General features: G+C 55.1%; 1 protein-coding gene across 11 annotated transcripts in view; it reads right to left on the reverse strand.

The window, feature by feature from the left end:
- HDAC4 (histone deacetylase 4) overlaps positions 1-21,074 on the reverse strand; it is a 356,361-nt gene that overhangs the window by 58,580 nt on the left and 276,707 nt on the right. For 9 of the 11 annotated variants that reach the window (XM_017875572.1, XM_017875567.1, XM_017875568.1 and 6 more), the window contains 3 exons: positions 17,235-17,473; positions 6,358-6,615; positions 2,800-2,986 (listed from right to left, as the gene is read on the reverse strand). In XM_017875572.1, coding sequence (XP_017731061.1) covers positions 2,800-2,986; positions 6,358-6,615; positions 17,235-17,473 — 684 coding nt within the window. The remainder of the gene's footprint in view (positions 1-2,799; positions 2,987-6,357; positions 6,616-17,234; positions 17,474-21,074) is intronic. The other 2 variants (XM_017875573.1, XM_017875571.1) reach the window with 1 other exon arrangement.

Genomic DNA, 21,074 nt, shown 5'->3' on the forward strand with positions numbered 1-21,074 from the left:
AACACGTGTGCTAGAAAACACACGCAAAACCTGTGTACACAGGTCTACTTAACCTCTGACTGTGAACAGAGGCCAGCCATGTGCTCACCACAGCACTGAGCTCAGCACAGACGGGCCCCCAGGGTGCAGCAGCCACAGAAGAGGCTCCTGGTGGGAGCCCCAGAACCAAGTGGGCCGGCAGCCTGGGGCTCTGCAGTAGGAAAGGCGACGTGCCTGAACCTGTGTTGGATGCCACCCTGTCTCAGTACACGTGGGACTGCTGTGAAGGGGAGAGTACCTGACCTGTCTGCAGAGGCTAGAAATGGGAGGGAAGGCCAGGTGGCTCTCCGGGGCACAGCTCTGCCACGGCCCCTTTTCACAAGGCCTAGTGACATCTGGCAGGAGGGCTGCCCTGAGGCCCTGCTGGGACATGTCTGTGCCTCACACACCTGGTCTTCCAGGACTTAACAAAGGGAAGGCCAGGCTAGGTGAATGGATGCCTTCAGCAGGCAGGTCACTACCCAGGGGCACCTATGCTAATGTGGGTTCACCCAGGTGGATAAGGGTGGGGCACATGGTGAAGAGCCTGGGCAAGCTGCCCAGACAGACCCGCTCTAGCACTTCAGTGTGCTGGCCCAGGATGCAGTCCTCCCCACATATGTTCCCGTTACTGGGAACAGAGGCAGCATCCCCAGCCAAGCGGAGCTGAGATTCAAGGTGGTCCAGTGTTTGCAGAGTCCAGCTACAGGATACTCTTGGTGCATATTAGTTCCCATACTTCCTGGCTCAGCCTCTTGTGAGTCAGACTTAACAGGAGTTAGTCTCCTGCACTTGAGGAATTCTGGGGGTACTTGCAAAACAGTGCTGGGGGATGGGACTTCTGGTAAAAAAAAAAAAAAAGCAACAGGGTAGGTGCAGGCTTACAGGAGTCAACGAATCTAGGACTCACGATCAGTACACCGTGTGCGGGCATGGTTGTGCTCGGGGAGTTTGTAATGGCAACATAGACACATAGGCAATGACGGACACTGCGCCACGAAATACACAAGTGTGTGCGCAGAAACAACCAGTTGTTTATGGATACGAGGAATGGGGACTACCCCTTCAGTGGAATCATCATGATAAGGTCACATGTGCTAATATTTACTAAGCACATGGCTGGAACCTATGAGGCAGACACCCGCTTTACTGCCTTTACAGACAGAAAAGCTGGAGCCCAGAGAGATGGAGAAGCGGCAAAACCCACACAGCTGAGGGTGGCAGAGCCAGCCAGGAGACCACGTGGCTAAAGGAACGTGCTGCGTTGCTGTGCACGGACACAGGAAGATGGCTGAGAGTGTGAGGTACTAACAGAAAGCATCAGACACAACAGAGTCCCGTCTCTGTGAAACAAATTATGTTTGTGTCTATCTGTCCATCTGGTTATGCACAGAAATAGATCTGGAAGATTTAAACCAAATACTAACAACCTGCCACCACTGGGGAGTGGGATTACGGGCAAACGGTATTTCCTGTGGGTTTCTATCATGTTTGTTTCTTTACAATGAACACGTACTATTTTATAAATTTGTTTAAAAAGTAATAAAGACAAACTAAGAAAGGACAACAACGAGTAGGACTCCCTGGACTTCTCCTGGGGCCAGTCATGGTGGGACAGCTTAGTGGGCAAATTCCCGCCTTGGTGGCGGTGACTGGGGTCCCCCTTGTCTGAGCTGCATTCTTTCAAGAACACACTTATTGCAGTCGCCTGCCGAGGACTTGTGGAGTGGGTCATCTGGCTGCTTCTGTGACCTTCCACAGTTTTCTTTCTGCTTTTCTTTCTGAGAAGCAGCATTTTACTTGCTGGATTACTCCTATGGAAATTTTTCTCTGAATATGAATAGCATCCTTCTAAGACCTGAGAGCGAGAACTCTGCAGACTGCAGAACACTAAGCCATGTGATGAGAATTCTCTGAAGAATGAAGCCATGATGTATTTAAAAACTTTTTCTTAGTGTGTCATTAACAAGAAATATTAGATCAAAACAATATGAAGAGCTCTCCTGCCTCCGTGCTTGTCTCAGAGGCAAGCCCTGCCAGAAGCCAGCCCTCCTTCCCGCCTCTCCCCTGCAGGGGTGGCTGGACGGTGGGGTGGCCCAGGACAGCAGTCTCCTCCCTGGCTCCGGGCAGCTCCAGGCAGACGAGTCCAGGGCCCAGCCCCGCCTGCCTCCTCAGCCGTGGTGGACTCCTCGCTTGCTTCCTGACTTCTGGTGAGGTACCGTGCAGGGAAAACCAAGGACCCCTGCTGGCAGGTCGCCTCCCCGGGGTGAGGATGGGATGAGGGTTGGCACAGACAGAAGATGTGTGGCTCCCGCAGCATGTCCCAGGGGTCCCGGGCTCTACTCTCGTGTAATCATGACCCCCCACCAGCCATTCACAAGTCCTGCCACTGGAGCCTCAGAGTCAACGTTGTGGACGTGGGCGAAGTGTGAAGGAGTAAGTGGAGAAGTGTGGGCTCGTGATTCCTAAGCCGGACCAGAAGCTGTAGGCTCTCGTGGCCCCACGGGCATGGGCTATGGACTGTTCTTGGAGGAGACCATGGGTCTCTGGGACAGGAAAGGTGGGCAAGTGAGCCCATGACAGGCCCCCAGAATAAGAGAACTGAGGGTGTGGGGTGTGGGGCGGGGAGAGGGCCTCCATAAGAGGCCTGTGTGGTTCCTGCCCTCGTGCCCGCCCAGCCCCTCAGCCTCTGCAGAGCTGGGCCCGGAGTACTCCCCGCCCCGGTCTGTGCCCACTGTGGCCTGCGTCACATCCTCAGGCTGCACAAAGGCCATCTGTTACCTGTCGTGAACCTTGGCTTGGTGGGGGGCTCCTGCACAGACACGGGAAAGGTGGCAGATGCCGGTGAGGACTGCGCCCGGGACAGAGGCCTGTGGCTGCCGAAGGACACGGGGATGCCGGCAGCCTCCATGGACGCCTGGTAGTTCCTCAGCTGGTGGATCCGCTGCTGCTCCAGCAGGAGGGCTTGCTGCGGGGAAGAAATGGCCATGTTGGCGGCTGCAGGCATCTCCCATCCCTGGGCTGCAGGGCTAGGGGCTGCCTTCTCTTGCAAGTCTCCCGTCCATGCACAGGCCATACACAGGCTACAAGGATGCTGGGAGGCCAGGTGCGCGGAGAGGCCTTCCCTGTGAGTGCCCTGAAGCCCGAGTGGGCCCAGAGCTGAGAATGAGGCCAGCACGGGCTCTGTCTCCCAGGATGTGGCTCTTTCTAGGGAAGGCAGGTTGTCCACACGGGATCCTGCCATGGGCTTCATCAACAGGATAACACGCTGAGTCAGGGGGTCCCAGGGAGGCCTGGCCAGTATGGGGTATCAAGGAGGGCTTCTCTGAGGAGGTACTGAGCCAGGAGCAGCCTGGACCAGGTGCAGGGGAGTGGGGCCTGGCAGGTGTGGAGAAAGGCTCTTGCTGGGGTGGCAGCTTGGCCCTCACTGGTTTCACTGGGAGATACACGAAGGCCATGCAGATGTGGGGACCAGAGCGCCCACTCTGCCACACCACACACGGGGACCAGAGCGCCCACTCTGCCACGCCACACACGGGGACCAGAGCGCCCACTCTGCCACACCACACACATACAGTGAGTGGACAGGAAGCCTCGCCCCCTTGTTGGGTTTGTGGGTCTTAGTTTTGACCGACAGTACTGAATCTGCACACCAAACTTGGGCGAGAAAGCACCCCCGACTCTCAGACTTGGAAGTGCTAGCTCGGCTTCATTTGCAGCCGCTCCCCTCCCTGGTTTCACATTCCACACATTCTCATGCAGGCTAAAAGCAGAAACAGTCCATCAGCTTCCAGGCACCCAGGACCCTTGGGAGCCTGGAGCAGGCCTGCTGGTGGGGATGTGCCTCTCTGATGAGATGGGGCTGGGCTGGGCTCTGTGTAGGGGTGGCTACTCAGTCAGGGGCCTGGGACACCCCAAGGGATTCTGGGAACAGGCTGAGGTACACACCCCCATATGAGGCAAAGTGGAGTGGAGGGAGCAGGGCAGAGATGAGGCCACAGCTGCCCAGCCTCTCCCCAGACAGCAGCTGAGGGAGAGCACAATGACCTGCCGCCCAGGCCGAGGCACAAAGAAAGCCGGGCGCCTCCTTGCTGGGAGCTCTGCGCCAATCCTGTCTTAGTTTTGATGAACAAATCCTGTGAACTTGGAAAACCAGGTACCTACATCTCAGCTCCTGTATGAGGCGGAGCCCAGCCCTGTGCCGCCAGCACTGGGGGAAGCCAGAGCTGCCTGGCCAGGCTCTGATCTGTCCTGTCTTTAGGAATCAGGCCGGGTGGCTCACGCCTGTAATCCCAGCACTTTGGGATGCCGAGGCGGGTAGATCACCTGAGGTAAGGAGTTCGAGACCAGCCTGGCCAAAATGGTGAAACCTTGTCTTTACCAAAAAAAAAAAAAAAAAAAAAAAATTAGCCAGGCATGATGGCAGGTGCCCGTAGTCCCAGCTACTTGGGAGGCTGATGGGGAAGAATTGCTTGAACCCAGGAGGTGGAGGCTGCAGTGAGCTGAGATGGCACCACTGCACTCTAGCCTGGGCAACAGAGTGAGACTATGTCTCAAAAAAAGAAAAAAAGAGGAATCAGAGCCAGGAGGGAGCAGAGAAGAGTGGAGCCCCAAGACAGGGGGATAAGCTGGAGCAGAGGCTGGAGTAGGAGCCAGCATCCACAGGCCCCCAGTCTGTGGCTAACCAAATTCAGCTGGGATTGCTGTGGGCCCCACACAGTTAAGCGGTTAATAAGCAATCCTCCTGGACACTGGCTGGAAGGTGCCCTGCCTTAGGTTTACCTTGGCAAATTGCTCCATGTACTACCAAGTTTCCCTGATAAGGAGATCTGCCTATTACTCTCCGGAGAGAACAGAAATTGTTTCTAATCATCGTCTCATGCTTGGAATATAACAAGCCTCTTTTTTCAAAGTAAACGCTGATCTATGAGAAACTAGTCCTAAAAATTATTAACGTAAATAGTTTCCCACTTCTTCTCCGCATAATAATAGCACACACTGAATTTCAGACCTTCATCAACTTTCAAGGCCCGACCACAGGAAGAGGCCCCCACCCCAGGCCTGTCAGACAGGACCTGTGGACGAGTGTTTGCCACAAAGCACCGTGTGTGCGCCAGGGAGGCCTGGGGCTTTCTCTCTCTGTCTTTGCCAGGCTGCTGGGTTGTGTAGTGTTTAGTACCCGGGGTGCTAATTAAGAAGGCCCAGAAATTAGAGAGAGGCCGCCCTCTGAACAAAAAGGAGAAATAGCACCCAATGCCAGCCGCCGGGGGAAGCTTGGTGGAGAAGGACTCCCGGCCCAGAAGCCTCTGGAGACCACCGAGACCTGATCCCCCGTGCGGCAGGCTTGGGTCTAGGTGCTCCAGGTACAAGGCCCCACACTGATTCATGCGGTGCCAAGATCTGCAGCTGAGAATTAAAGGGAACAGTTTACTGCAGGGCGTCCTGCTCCTGGCTTCCAAGGTGCTGCTGGGGGTAGAGATGCAGCGTCTGACCACACAGCTGGCAGTCAGGAAGCTGGGGAGGTACTCAGTGGCACAGCCAGCATGGAGTCCAGAGAGAAGGGAGGGAATGATCCAGTGGCTCCTGCAGCCGAGGCAGCAGCTCTGCTGCTGGAGGATAGAATCAAATCCTACAGCTGTGGTTCCTCAGGCTCGCTTCCTGCCTATAGGGAGGAAGCCACCTTTCTGAGGACACTCTGGCTGCAGATACGGGGCTCCAGCTGGCTGCCCAAATGCCTTAGGTATTTCTGTTGACTCAGAAGTTTTATGTTTCACTGGAAATTAACCAATCATTCACTGGCCTTCTTCATCAGTCTCCTGTGCATTTGGTTACTGGGTGTCAGTGCCCTGAAGCCTTACTGGCTCTGGGTAACACAATCGTACCCGTCTTGTCTGGATCTGCAGGACTGCTCATTAGCACCACTGGGCCACAAAAGGTCTTGACTTCTGATCAGACCCTGCCTGTCTTTTGATCAATTAATACCTCTATTTCCTTCAATTCTTTAAAAAGCATGCTGTATCTCACTAACACGTGGATTCTGTGATCATTTACAGCCTACAAACAGGAAGGAAACCCATTCTCTGGGGCCTGTGCATGGCTGGAAAGCAGTTACATAACCACCCGCAGTGGGCAAACATCTCGAATCCCTAGGAACAGCTGGGACAAAACAGAAGCCATATCAACCTCCCTCACTGGCCAGGACAAGACGGGTGAGACACGGGACAGCGACAGCGCAAGGATGCCCTGCAGCTCCCGTGATCACCACACAGAAGATGCCGCCCGGGAACTGAGGGTGGCTGTGCGTGCCAGCCTGCTGGTGCCCTCCCTGCCTGCAGTCACCTGTCTGAAGAGCAGCTCCTGCTCACTGGGCTGGCGCTGGCCTGGGTCCACCTCCCGCGGGGGCTCCGCCTCTTCGTCATCGCTCTCAATGGGCTCCTGCTTCACCTGCACGCCAGCCGGTGCGTGCGCCTCCTTCTGCGCCGGCAGCCGGTCCAGGTAGGGCTCGTCCAGCAGAGCCTGGTGCTCACGGAGCTCCTCCTCCGTCTCCTCTGGGTGACTCTCTGGCTGCCGGGCCGGCTCGCTTGGTTTCGGGATGATCTGCAAGGCACAGGAAATACATGAAGCACAGAAAGCCGGGGCCTCTGAGCTCATCAGACAGGAGAAGGGATGCTGCAAACCACCCCGCTCTGGGGCAGACAATCAGGGACTCAAGGCACCTTATTGCCCTGCCACAGGTCAGCAGGCACCTTCATCTTCCCACACAACAGGCACTTGGGCGCTATCCACGGTGCTGAGAAAATAATGCCCATCAGGACCCCAGACCGGGGTCAAGGTGACCTGGCCCAGGGAAGGAGGCTGACTAACATTTGGGGTTTACTAAGCACCTCTTCTGCGTCAGGCACCGAGAAACAGAAAAGAAGCTGCAGGTGTCAACCGAGTCTGCAGAGGGGAGCTTGGGTGTGAAGGGGAGAGGCCAATGCTGACCTCACAGCCACAACTGCTGAGAGAAACAGCCACCAACCACCCAGCGGAAGACATCCACGTCCACAATGCTCACTGCCCGAGCCCACTGACACGCCACGGCCTCCCCTCCTGCAGGATCCCAACGATGTGCCACGACCTCCCTCCTGCCAGATCCTGGGAACACTCCAGGACCTCCCTTTCTGCTGAATCCTAGGGATGTCATGGCCTCCCTCCTGGGACACCACGGACGCTCCATGACCTCTCTTCTTATGGGATCCCATTGATGTGCCATGACCTACTCTTCTGCTGAATCCCCGGGATGCCATGGCCTCCTCTCCTGCTGAATCTTAGCGATGCCAAGGCCTCCCTCCTGGGATACCATGGACGCTCCATGACCTTCCTTCCTGTGGGATCCCAATGATGTGCCATGAGCTCCCCTCCTGCTGAATCCCAGGGATGCCATGGCCTCCCCTTCTGCAGGATCTCAGGGACACCATGACCTCCCTTCTTACAGGATTCCACAGGTCCTGCATGACCTGCCCCGCTATGGGGCCCCAAGAACCGCAGCATCCTCCCTCCTGTGGGACTCCCTAGATGCTCCCTGACCTCTTTTCCTGTCGGACCTCACAGGCCAGCACAGCAGGCCCAATGCCGAACGCAGAGAGCTTCTTCCAAGCCTCTCCCTCCTCTAGGACCCATTCTTGGCTATTGGAACCTCTCTCGGGCCAGCTGTTCGGTCACACCCTGAACTCCCACTTCCATCCGCCAAGCACTGCCTGTGCACTGCTCATGAGAAATGCCTCTGGGCGGTGCTGCTTCTCTCTAGCCTCGACCTCCTGCCTTTCCTGCTTTGGTCCCACCTGGCCTCTCCTGCCTGGATGACAGCATGGCCCCCGGGAGGCCCCCACCTCCAGCATCAACTCTCTGCAATCTTCTTCATGTAGCGGTGAGGGTGTGCTTTCACTCGGGCCAGTGGACCTGGTCACTCCCCTGCTGAACGTCACCCAAGTGCTCTTCCGCCATCCTGCCTCTGCTGAAGAGCGCTTCCATCATCTGACCATGTTGCCCCTGCAGCTTTCCTCTCTCTCTCCCTGCCACCCTGCTCCCCACCGCACTGCCGGCTCTGCGTCCCTTGTGCCACACTCGCCTCCAGCCCGCTGCCTCCCTTCCTTCCTCAGCCTCCGGCCACTGCGAGAAGCTCTGTGGGCCTCCTGTGCATGCCACCTTTTCCAGGAAGGGTCAGCTGATCTTCCTGATAGTGCAATGTGCCCTCCTCTAGCCCCCCGCAGTCCTCTGGCTTTCCTGTGGTTGCCATTCATGTATCCATCTTTCCTGCAGTCTGCAGTTCCCAGGAGGGTAGGGACCACTTCTGACTCATCCATGTGGCACAGGCATTACTCATTGCACATTCACTGAAAGGACGGGGCGAATCCAGGTAGTGAGTGGGGCAAAGTGGAATGGGGTGTAAGGCTGACTTCAGTGCTCTCTGGGAGCTGTGAGGAGTCAGCAGGGCTGCAGCGTGGAAGGCCAGAGAACAGGGACGCAGGGTGCCGGAGACGAGGTGGGGCTGTGGGAAGGGCACTCTGGGCTGAAGACAAGCAGGTGCATGTTCTAGACGTATGCCCTGCGGCAGGCAGGCCGGCCAGAGGTTGAAAGGGTGAGGCCGGTTCCCCGTCTGGCTAAGGCATGGGAGAAAGGACAGGTTTCCATGACACCAAAAAGGAAGCAGCTCTAGGCCCAGGGACAGACTGCATATGGAGAGGGAAGAGAGGGTGGACAACTCCTTGATTTTGGTCAATGGAGCTGCCCCGTCACATCTGGGAGCCAGAAGAGGGATGAATGTGAGCAGAGCAAAGGCTGGAGTTGAGAGCAAGAGGGCAGACAGGGATGTGGGAATTGGCAAAAAAGGCTCAGGAGAGGAGGTGGGGGTCTGGAGTTAGACTAGGAAGGGCGCAGTTTCTCAGAAGAAGGCACTGACTGAGCTGCGTTCCTTTGCAGACTGTGAAGAACGTCCCACAATCCCAAAGCCCCAAATTGAGGGGTCTCTCCGGATGCGCAATTCACCTGTCCCCGCGGGGAATGGGCTGAAGGACAGATTTGAGGGATGGTGGGACAAGCCGAGTTCCCGGCAGAGAGAGGAGCTGCAGCGCATGGAGGATGGATCTTAGCACCACATCTGACTGTTTCCAGAAGGAAACTGAGCTGTGCAAGGAAGCCTGACACCTGAAATCCCCCGAGCCCTTGTATTTAAACACCCTCAGAACACCGCATGCTGCCCCACACTCACGCGAGGCGGCCTCTCCGGCTGCCTGAACTACGGGGGACGGATCGGTGGGCACTCAGTGTCTGCTTGCTTCCAGGGGTCAGCTGTATCAGACGACACCGGTCCCCACACAGCAGGGCTGAGACGCAGACACATACACACAACATGGTGAGTTTTCAGCCTCCACAGCCCCTGCTGTGCCTCACTGTGGAACATCAGAGCCTTTAGATTGGGTGGTGGGTTTGTTTTATGTGATTATCCCTTAACTTTCTTTATAAGAGCAGTTCAAAGTACGGCAGTAAGAGCCAAGTGAAGAAAACACGGATCCATTGTTTATCTCTAAATCGAAGGCAGCTTGTCTTCAGAAGAGGTTTCAACCTGGCACAGGGAAAGGGAGCCAGGTACAGCCAGGGTGCAGGCAGTGCGGTGTCAGGGAGGGCCGGCCATCGGCAGTGCGGGAACTGGTGGGCGGCGTGGCACGTCAGGAACTCAGTTTCAGAAAGCCAAACCCGCAGGGACGAGCGTGGAACGGTGGGTGGCCGCGCGTCGGGAATAGGAATGTGCTGTCCACGGGTGTGGGTGCCGTTGGGAGAGGAATAAGTTCCAGGGCCTGATGCCCAGCTTGGTGGCCCTGATACTCACGGACCTCACCACAGACACAATGAGAGCCCCGTGAGGGCACGGGGGCGTGAATGAGGTCCCGTGTGGCAATCATTTCACAACGCATACAAGAGTCAAATCACGCTGTATGCTGTAAATACAGGCCATTGTTTTCAGTCAGCTTCATAAAGCTGGGGAGAAACAAGTTCAAGTAAGGAATCTGCCAACATTGTCCCCATTTGCTCTGACAGGTTTCTCAGTGGTTTGCAAAAAAAGCCTGTGCTTCAACACTCGTTTCACTTGATGATTTTGAGGTCTGGGATTGCTTGTGATTTCTCAATCCCATCTTCTTCCTGCACACTGAGAGCCTGAGAGGCCCTGTGGGGGCAGGGCGAACAGGGAGCCTGGTGGGACCGCAGTCATTGTGAGCAGGGGCACCAGGTGTGCTGGGTGAAGCTGTGCCGTTTCACAGGGGACCTCGAAGATGGCATCCAAGTCTTGGCTTTCAGGACACTCATCAAGAGGTGACCCATGCGCTCAGTTCCGCAGCTCCCCCAGGGCCCGGCGCAGTCTGATGGGTAACAGGATGTAACTGACTGAGTGGTGTATGGGAGGTTTCTTGAGAGTGGGGCCCTTATTACTCCATGCACTGGAGGGACAGCAAAGAACAAAGAATCTGAAAGTAGAACAATTCCCTAAGAAGGTGGCACAGAGCACTGAGGAAAATGCCCTGGATGAAGAGCAGGAGGGATTAGGGAGGATGGAGAGTAGTAGCCAGGACGGGCCTTCAGAAAGCAAGAATGTCCTGGAGGCTGCAGGTATGGAAGGAAAAGCAACAGTCTAAGGATAAGACAGGGCCTCAGACCACAGGCCGAGGACATGGGGACTGGAGCTCAGGGCTGAGGGTGCGGGGACCGGAGCTCAGGACTGAGCAGGGCTGAGGGCGCGGGGATGGGAGCTCAGGGCTGAGGACGTGGGAACCAGAGCTCAGGGCTGAGGGCATGGGGATGGGAGCTCAGGGCTGAGGACGTGGAAACTGGAGTTCAGGGCTGAGGGTGCAGGGATGGGAGCTCAGGGCTGAGGGACGTGGGAACCAGAGCTCAGGGCTGAGGGCATGGGGATGGGAGCTCAGGGCCGAGGACCTGGGGACTGGAGCTCAGGGCCGAGGACGTGGGGATGGGAGCTCAGGGCTGAGGAGGTGTTCCGGGCCTCAGAGGGCTCCTCACGATGTGGGCTTTGCTCATCAGTGGACGGGCAGGAGAGGCTGCGGGTCTCTCCGAGGGGTGCATGGTCCTGTCTGCGACACAGGAAGGTGCTAATGAGTCAGCACGAGGGCAGGGGAATGCCTGCAGAGAAGCGACTGCACAGGGGCAGCAGGGCTGGGCAGAGACTGGCACAGAGGCTGGGTCCAGCGGCAGTGGGGACACCCATGGACAGGAGAGTGAGCAGGAGGCACCAGGACTCCTGGCCAAGCACCGCAGAAGGGTCACCACAGAGGACGCGCTGGTCCCGGGAGGGGAGGTGGGTAGAGGGCAGCCCAGAGAGGCTGAATCCCATCATCCGGTGGGGCCCTGAGAAATCCAGCAAGAAAGTGCAGATTCAAGTCTGTGATTTGGGAGACAGATCAGGACTGGAGCAGTAAGAAGGTGGAACAAAGTCAAAACTGGGAGCACAGAGGTGCTACGCAGAGCTGGGGAGTCAAAGAAACAGGGATGAGGCCTCAGGGGACCAGTGCTAGGGTGTCGGGAGGCAGGGAGGTTGCAGAGGCTCACATACAGATACATACACACACAGGTACACATACATGCAGAGGCACACACAGACACACACAGACACACACACAGAGACATGGGGACACAGAAACAGACACACACACACACAGAGCCACAGACAGATGCACAGATACACACAGACATGTAGATACATATACACATGAAGAGACAGATACACAGATACACAAATACACATAGGCACAGACATACACAGACAAGGAGACCAGAGGACCAGCAGAAGAGTGGGTGCCATGCCAGGAAAGGGCAAAGGGAGGAGGAGGAAGGGTGGAGGAGGAAAATGGGGGGATGGTGGGGGAGGGAAATGGGGGGTTGCGGAAGGGAAATGGGGGAGGGGTGGGGGAGGAAGGCTAGGACCTTAGAGGGGACCCTGTGGGGTTACCCAATCCCAGCAATGACCGGAAATGGCATGTCTGCCTTTCTTTAGCAGCCCAGGAGCCATTCTAAAGTGGGTAAAAGTGATGGGGGGCAACCCCGTGGGGGACACAGAGGCAGGCCCCTTCTCTAGGGTGGGGTGGGGGATAAGGCAGCTGAGGGTGGAGGGGAGGGGTTCCTGCAGCAAATGGCCACTCCCAGGAAGCCAGGCTGATAGAGGAAAAGGGTTTGCCTGTTTGCTTTTTAAAGGAGGTGGCCCAGGGAGGACTCAGTGGACAGAGAAGCTCCAGGACTTCTGATGCTTTCCTTTAAATTTTGTTTTTTTTTTTTTTGAGACAGGGTCTTGCTCTGTTGCTGAGGCTGGAGTGCGGTCATGCAATCTGGGCTCACTGCAGCCTCTGTCACCGGCTTAGGCAATCCTCCCACCCCAGCCTCCTGAGTAGCTGGGACTACAAGCACGCACCACCTTGCCTGGCTAATTTTTGTAGAGACGGGATTTCACCACGTTGCCCAGGCTGGTCTTGAACTCTTGAGTCAAAGCGATCCACCCACCTTGGCCTCCCAAAGTGCTGGGATTACAGGTGTGAGCCACCATGCCCAGCTTTAAATTCCAAACCTAAAGAAAAACTTCAAGAACTTTGTAAGAAAATCTCAAACGTCCTTCTCTTATGCACAGATGAATGGTGGTGGAGGTAGCGGGGGTCAGCCTCTTCTCCTGGGGGGCTGTTTCAGGGCCCCTGGGGCGACTGCAACCTACTCGCCGGAGGCTTTTGGCAGCCGCGTCTCCCGTGCTGTGTGTCACCAGCTCCCCACTGTTCCAAGTGCTCCTGGACGGCCCTTCTCCGCGCTGGCTGCAGATGGCATGTGCTGCCAGGGGCCGTAACTCTTTAGTGTCCTTTAGTGACAACATTCCCAGGTCTTTTTCCTCCCTTTCACGAGGATGAAGCCTCTGAAATGTCCACCACTGCAGAACGCCCCTCGGCTTGGAGGAGGGATCATCTCCACACCGTGGGGCTCGGGCTCCGGCTCTCAGGCGGGGCATGAGGAGGACATCACTTTGGCAGTGGCGCCACGTCACAGCCCTCTGTGATGCAGGCCAGGCCCCGTGCCTCGGCACTGACACAGGTGCCTGTGGGTCACCTCCCTGGGCCACGGCTGCAAACAAAGCCTGCTTCTCTCTCTCCCTCTCCTTTGACATTCAGTTCCGAGTCTCACTGGCTGGGCTGTGGGCTGGGGCCGCACTGCAGAGCTGCCTTTGGGAGGCGAGCTGGATGCAGGCAAATACCTGAAGCAGCTCTGTGCAGCCCGAAGGCCTTGGGGACACTGAGAGCCCCCTTTCATCAATTCAGGAAGAACAAATGCACCTTCATATTTGGAATTACATTTTTAAAAAGTCAGGCGGGAGTTCAGGGTCAAAACCGAACTGGTCAACTGCCAGTATTTTAAAACGATTGGACACGTTCGTAATTAGACCACCCAAAATATGAGTCCTGGTTTTCATATTCAAAACTGAGGATGTCAAGTTAAAGGGAGACACCCCTGAGCCCTCCACTCTGCAGGAGCCAGGTTCTTGTGCAGAGTCCAGAAACCACTGGAAGAACCACCTTCAGCAGTAAGGCTTCCTGCTCTAGGGGTGGAGGACGCCTTCCGATGTCCTCTTTTAATAAAAAGAGGTACTTCACCTGGACACACATCACCCACTGCTCGCAAACCACACATAACTGAGGCCAGGTTCGGACATGGTCAGCGAACAAGGAGGGCCAGTTTCACCTGCAGTTTCCAGTTCCACTCGCCCTCTGATGGCGTGAGTTCTCCAGAAAGTTCCTTTATGCAGCAAACCATTATTGAACACCACTGTGTACAAGGCATGGGCAATAGAAGCTGACACAGTCGGAAATCACCTGCCACCATCCCGACCACAGGCCAGGGAGAGGAGAGCAGAGCCAGCTCGGGGTTGATCCTGTCCACCTGGCGGAGTTTTCTCAGGCAAAATGGGCAGCTCTGCAGGCTGCGGGCCTCGGGAAAACTAGAGTGGCTGCATATGGCTGCGGGGAACACCACGGCTAGGCGCGGGCTGCCTCTCTTTCTCTGTTTCTTTTTTATTCAGAGTGATGTTTCCAAAGCAACTGCTCTCTAAGGTACAGGCTGAAAGAGGGGCAGACCAACCCGGCCTCAGTTGTAACCCCAATGTAGGCTGGAGCAGCGCCATGGGACAGGAGGGCTCACAGCTGCCAGAGCTGAGCAGATGCCCTCAGGGAACAAGCCCCTGGGGACATCATCCTCCAAGAGGAAGGGTGGGGACGTCAGTGTTAGGCAGCCCTGGGTAAGATCCTTGTCTTCCTGGGCGTCCCAGGAAAACACTGTCTAAATGTTTCAATCAACTGTCATTCACTCCCATAAATCAATCACAGAACAAACTCCAGTGAGAGCACCCGGTTTCTACATCCCTCAAGAGTATAAGGCATGTCAATAGGTGCTTCCTGTCTTCCTCAAACCTCCTACCCCATCACTCAGATAATGACATAATAAAATTAACAAACCTAAGTTGGCATTAGGAAGACGGATGTGAAAGTGATTTTGACACCTGGGAGTAAAGATGCCTGGCAGGCGCCCGGACGCCCACAGCCTGTGCCTTTCCCGTCCCAGTGAGGGGATTTGCTGGGCGTCCCACCCGTTTCTGATGTGTTCCCTGCTGTCCAGGGATGAGGGCTCAGCAGGGGAGAGGCATGTAGCGTGGGGGTGGTGAGCCTATTTTGTGATGCCCAGTGGGCAGCAGGGGCCAGGCTGTGGCCTGTGCTGGGCATCTGGTCTGATGCGGCTGCCACCCTGGAGCAAGGCCCCAAGGGGCCCGTCTCCTCAATCCTGAGCCTGCAGCCCCATGATGGCTCACACACTAGGATGGATTTGGGCCACAGCCAGCTGCCATCTCCCAGAGGCCTTCCCCGTGTCAGCCCCACTGGACTGGACACCACGCAATCAAAGCCTTCGACCACTGCCAGGGCTGAGCTGACTATTCTTCTAGGCTGGAACCGTGGGGCTTGAGAGAAGGAAATTGGGACGAGGCAGGCGGGAGGGGCTAATGATATCAGGAGGTCAGGGCTGCTGGAAGAGGCAGCAGTGTTGGCGGTGGAGGGCTCTCTCCCCACAGCTTTGCCTCTGCACTTGCTGGGGATCCTGGTACTTCACCTTCCAACTCCTGTCTACCTGTGCTAGGAAAGTCTGTCTCCTCCCCAATCCTAACCCCAATCTTTCACCCTCAGGGAAACCACAGAAGACCCTGAGCCTCTGGACAGGCAGACAACCCAGGACTGGTCCTGAAATTCAGGGAAGCAACGGGGGCACTTTCACAGGAGAGACAACAAACAGAGAAACGATTCCGTCTCTCCAAATCTGCCACAGGTTTCTCAACATTTCCTTCTGAAAATCACCCCAGACGTTCCCCTCGCATCAACTCATCCTCTTTCTTCCTTGTAACAGCTTTATTGGGATATAATTCACATACCATCCAATTCACGCTTTTAAATGATATCACTTGTTGTTTTTAGTATATTTACAGAGTTGCACCATAGTCCAATTTTGGAATATTTTCAACATCCCTAAAAAAGAGATGCTGTTCCCCTGGCAATGCTCCCCATCTGCCCGCAGCATCCCAGGCCCGGCACCTACAAATCTGCATCCTGTCTCTGTGGGTCTGTCTGCTGTGGACGTTTTATGTGCATGAAATCATACCACACACGGCCTCTTGTGCCTGGCATCCTGCTTCCTCATAGCACACGCGGCCTCTTGTGCCCGCATCCTGCTTCCAAGGCTTTTCCGTGCTGCAGCATGTCAGTGTCATTCCGCTTTATGGCTGACATTCCGGTGTGCCGGCGTGTGGCCGCTGATCGCAGGATGGACACCTGGGCTATTCCCATGTAATGTGGCTATCGCGACTGATAGTTATTACAGCTGATACGGTTTGGATCTGTGTCCCTGCCCACATCTCCTGCTGAATCGTAGCCCCCAGTACTGGAGGTGGGACTTGGCGGGAGGTGGCTGGATCACGTGGGTGGATTTGGCATGAACGGTTGAACACCGTCCGCTGGTGCTGTCCTCACTGGTGAGTGGGTTCCGGTGAGGTCTGGTCGGTTAGAAGTGTGTGGCCCCTCTCCCCACCCTTTGCTCCTGCTCTTGCCAAGTGATGCGCCCGCTCCCCCTTTGCCTACCGCTACGACTGAGGCCTCCCCAGAAACAGACGCCAGCACCATGCTTCCTCTACAGCCTGCAGAACCAGGAGCCAATCAGACCTCTTTTCTTATGAATCACACAGTCTGAGGTGTTTCTCTACAGCAGTGCGGGAATGGCCTGACACAGGGACTCAGGCTGTTGTGAATGCCTGAGTGAGTTTACCTGTAGATGTGTGCTTTCATCTCTGGCAGCAGAGCTGTGGGGCCATGTGGTGGCTGTGTCCAACCTTTTGAGGAACTGCTGGACTATGTCCACAGCAGCTCATCTCATCTCTTATCTTAAAAATGCTCTATTTCAAATGCCAGCATTTGATCAATACATTTTCAGCACGTTAGTTTTTCTCTTGACCAGCATCGCAACACTAGCCTTGCCTACTGACTCCTCCTGAAAATGGACTTATCTCAGTGACTTTCAAGATGTCTGTAGGTTACGTAAACCTCTGTGGGCTGGCCCGGGCCCAGAACCAGCTCTTACAGTGTCCCTTCCAACTTCCTGCTGGAGTTCTGCACCTGTACAACTCCACCTGGGGCCCCCTGGCCCTGTACACTCTGCTTATGCACTCAGGCAGTCTGCAAGGGCTGGATGGCCTGGAAGATGGGCACTGTGGGTTGCTGGTTTATTTAAAGATATGTTTAGTAAATGGCCTTAGGAAACCCAAGAAAAAAGTGTTGCCCAAGTAGACTATTCCATTCGCTGGCACTGATGCGCCACCACAGGCAGGACGTGGTCCAACTGAACTCATGTGGGCTGCTGGGAGAGGGCACTGGCCCTGCACATCCCGCTGCAGGTGATCTGTTCCTGAGCCCAAGCTCCCAGCAGCATCCCTTCTGCCCCTGCCCAGCTCTGTGCCGTGGGCCAGGGCATGTGCCTCCCCGGTTCCCTCTTTCTGCCTCCTGGGCCCCCTCAAGGTCAGAAAGGGGCCAGTGCTGAAGACTGAGGCTGAAGCGTGCAGCACACAGCCACCCTGGGGCCCGGGAGCACTTAGCCGGCAAACCCACCTTGTTCATGTGCAGTTGCTGCTGCTGGAACTGCTGCTTGTGTTTCTCCAGAAACTGCTGATGCTGCTGCTGGATGACTAGGTGCTGCAGAGCCTGGGCATTCTGGGGCAGCGGGGCCGACTGGGTTCGCCCCAGCGGGCGGTGCTGCCGCAGCTTGTGGATGGAAGGGGACACCCGGTCCGCACCAACCAAGGACTGTGCGTGGAGGGGCAGTGCTCCCAGGCCTGAAAGATACCAGTCTGAAGATAATTGGAGGAAGAAACAGCAGAGGGGAAGAGGAAGAAGAGAGGAGGGAGAGAGGGCTATTGAGTAAGTGATGGAGACAACTGCACCCTGTGCCCGCCAGCCCAGTCACTCTGCCCTGGTCAGGCCCCAGAGCTGGCTCGCTAACTGGGCCCCTTCCAGTTGAGGCTGGTGCCGTGAGCCGGTGCTATGGAACTACAGGAACCGTAATTTGGAGGCCATTTTCTATGGAAAATCAGGTTGACACAGGAAACGTCAGGAGTCCTGTGTGGCAGGTTTCAGAGAGGAAGCCCTTCCCAAGAGTGGCCACCACACAATTGTTCCTGGGGCCACAGGCCCTAGAAAGGTGGGGTTTGGCCTGAACAGCACAGTGGGAGGGGAGACAGGGCCACCCGTGTGCTGAGGAAGGCTGCCACAGTTCTGGAGCCTCCAGGTATTTCCAAAGACAGCCTGAGTTGTGAGAAAAATAATTGTCCTTAGGGTTGCCATCATTTTAAGGTCTCTTTGAACACTGATTTTATACACAAAGATGGCATGAACACTTTGAAAAGTCCTGACGCATACTGTCAAAACCCCTTTCTGAAAAGATCTGGCTAATCCCTGCCAGCTGAGTGGAGGACACCCACTTCACCACACCGTCACCAACCCTGTATTTTTTTGATTAAAAGAATCCATTTTGATAGGAGATGATCTTGCTTTAATTGGCATCTGTATCTTGATTTAAAACGCGACCTAGTCAAGTACACTTTTTCCTTCTGCATTCTTTTCATCGAGAGAGAGATATATGTATATATTGCAAATTGTTGGTTTAGGTAGTTTAAATTTTTCCATGGTTTTGTGGGCAAAAGGATCTAACGAACCCTCTGCCCTGCTCCGTGAAAGGTTCCCCTGGTGACCTGAGGGGAGTAAATACTAAACAATGCTGCTCAGGGTAAAAATGACCCTGACCCACTCAAGGGCACACGACCGGGTGAAATGACAAAGGAAGTGACCAAACCAGCTCTTGGAGGCCCTGGTGGGGGACTCTTTGGAACTCGGCATCTGCCTGAGGCAGCCTGCTGTTCCTGCCCCCAGGTGGGGCTACATGCCGGCTGCAAGGGCTACAGGATCTCCAGGGATACCAAGGTAGCCTGCCAGCAAGTGGCAGCTCCTGTCATGTCCCTCCCCCAGGACACTGATGTCGGCGCTCGCCGGGCAGCTGGGTGTGTCATCACGTTTAGTGGAGCCCAGGCCTCCCAGTGAGAGCCATGAATGTAGCTTAGTGCTTCTCAAGTCCCTTTGCAGGGGCTTTCTAAATTTAAGAAATACTATGTGATATGCAAACGCAAAGGATACATCCAGACTAAACCCAGCCAGACCCCCAGCAAGACCTCCAGCAAGACACCAGCAAGACCCCCAGCATGACCCCCAGCAAGACTGCTCTTCGCTACCTTTTCAAAAGTTATTCACCAGTGTTCTCTAAACCACCATCCCTTTTCACCCAACCCCACAACTTTCCGGAAAGATACATTATCTTAAATTTTATTATCAATGCTTGGCTACTAAATTAAAGTGAATGACTAAAAATCCATTCAGAATCATTCCCTGAAAACGTTAAAAAAAAAAAAAAAGTAAACCATCCTAAAGAAGGTATTTCAGAATTATCAGTTGTTGATGTGCGTATTATGTCAGAACCATTCCCTGAAAAGGTTAAAAAAAGAAAAAAGTAAAGCATCTTAAAGAGGGCATTTCAGGCTGGGCGCGGTGGCTGTAATCCCAGCACTTCGGGAGGCCGAGGTGGGTGGATCACCTGAGGCCAGCCTGGCCAACATGGTGAAACCCCGTCTCTACTAAAAATACAAAAATTAGCTGCTCATGGTGGCACACGCCTGTAATTCTAGCTACTCAGGAGGCTGAGGCAGGAGAATCGCTTGAACCTGGAAGGCAAGGTTGCAGTGAGCCCAGATCATGCCAATGCACTACAGCCTGCGTGACAGAACGAGACTCGGTCTTAAAAAAAAAAAGTAAAAAGAAAAAAAAAAGGCATTTCAGAATTTATCAATTGTTGATGTGGGTGTTACGTGGGATTGAACGATTTCATGGAAGAAATAAGGAAGTCAGTCACACGAAGCTGCCTTCAGGGGATGCAAAGGCTACGTAGTTGCTGAAAAGGTCTCTTCTCAGAAAGCAATAGGAAGCTGAAAGACATTTTCCTTAGCATAGTTTTCCCCCAAAGCCTTAGTGTGCATACCATTCAGGGGTGGAGGCGGTGATGAGCTACACAGTCCCCTGCCCAGGCCTGACCCTCTGCAGAGGAGGAGAAGGACATGCCAATTTCATAGGATTCAGCTTTCCGGCGTGACACATGATAAGGAACAAGTGACTCGAGCCAGCAGTGTGACTGGGGGCTGCACAGTGCCCCCCAGCCCCTTTTCGTCCAGGTCTCTGCCTCCCGCCACCCTCCGCATGGGCCCAGGGATTTCCCAGGCCACCAGCTTCACTCTGGGACACAGGCCTGTGCCCCATGGGAACAGGGCTTCACTTTCAGAACTGGCGTGAGCAGAGACCCCTGTGCAGACTGGCCCTGTTCCTTTTCCAGTTGCACTCCCCAGGGGCCAGCCCCTCACTCTCTCTCAGCCTATCTCGCCCACTCAGAATTTCACTCCACTGCCTCTAGGGTGCAAACCCCAGGGCCGCCACACACGGGGACACCTTACCCGTGGGTATCCTGAAAAGCGGTGCCCTGGCCTCTGCAGACCAATGTGATTTGCTGGCTGGGTGGTTTCCAGTTTGGATCCCTGAGATCATTAACAAGAGCTTCTGATGACAGACCATGATGTGGTCTTCAGAATACACTGTCAGGGACTTTCGAGCATAAAATCCTAGTCCATCAGGATACAATTCTGTGGTCGGTGACCCAACTGCAGGGGCTGGCTGTGTGGTGCTGGGTGGGGTGTGGGGCAGAGCCTGGTTCTTGTGGTCCCAGTGGCCCCTTGCTCTGGGCTCCTCCACTGGGCACCTTAGCCAGGGTTTTCCCAGCTTCTGCTCCTTCTGCCCAGAGCACTGGCAGAAGCCCCTCCGTGTGTCCAGTGCAGGAGCAACAGCTGACCCTGGTTCTTGGCGCTGGACGGCTGTGTCCCTATGGCTGCTGGCTCCTGCTCCTCCTGGAGGGACTTGGCGCTGAGCCTGAACTGTGCTGGGGGGCCAGCTTCCCTGGAAGTCCACACTCTAACACGCAATCACAATAACTGCAATGACAGTTCCTGAGGGCGCACCCTGGAATGCACCCAGTCAACCAGGGTCTAAGTTTTAGCACACCCTGCTCAGCAATACCCAAACTAATTAGTGAGTTTGCAAACGCATCACTTAGACACACCCCACCAGGTATGGGGATTTAAGAAAAAAGAAAGCGAAAGACTGGGTTGCTCTCAAGTTCCAGACCCAGATTTGAAGAGTTGGTCTTCGCACACTGGGAACCTGTTTAAGCGATGAATTCACATGAGATGAACAATTCAGGGTGCCTGAGTCCTTAAAAGTCCATCTGGTGTATTTCCATTGCTTTTTTTCTGTGAAATTCTTTAAAATCCTTCCATTGAGAAGTAAATCAGGCAACAGTTA

This window comes from Rhinopithecus bieti, unplaced genomic scaffold (genome assembly GCF_001698545.2).
Source record: "Rhinopithecus bieti isolate Rb0 unplaced genomic scaffold, ASM169854v2 scaffold_7884, whole genome shotgun sequence".
NCBI classification, from domain to species: Eukaryota; Metazoa; Chordata; class Mammalia; order Primates; family Cercopithecidae; genus Rhinopithecus; species Rhinopithecus bieti.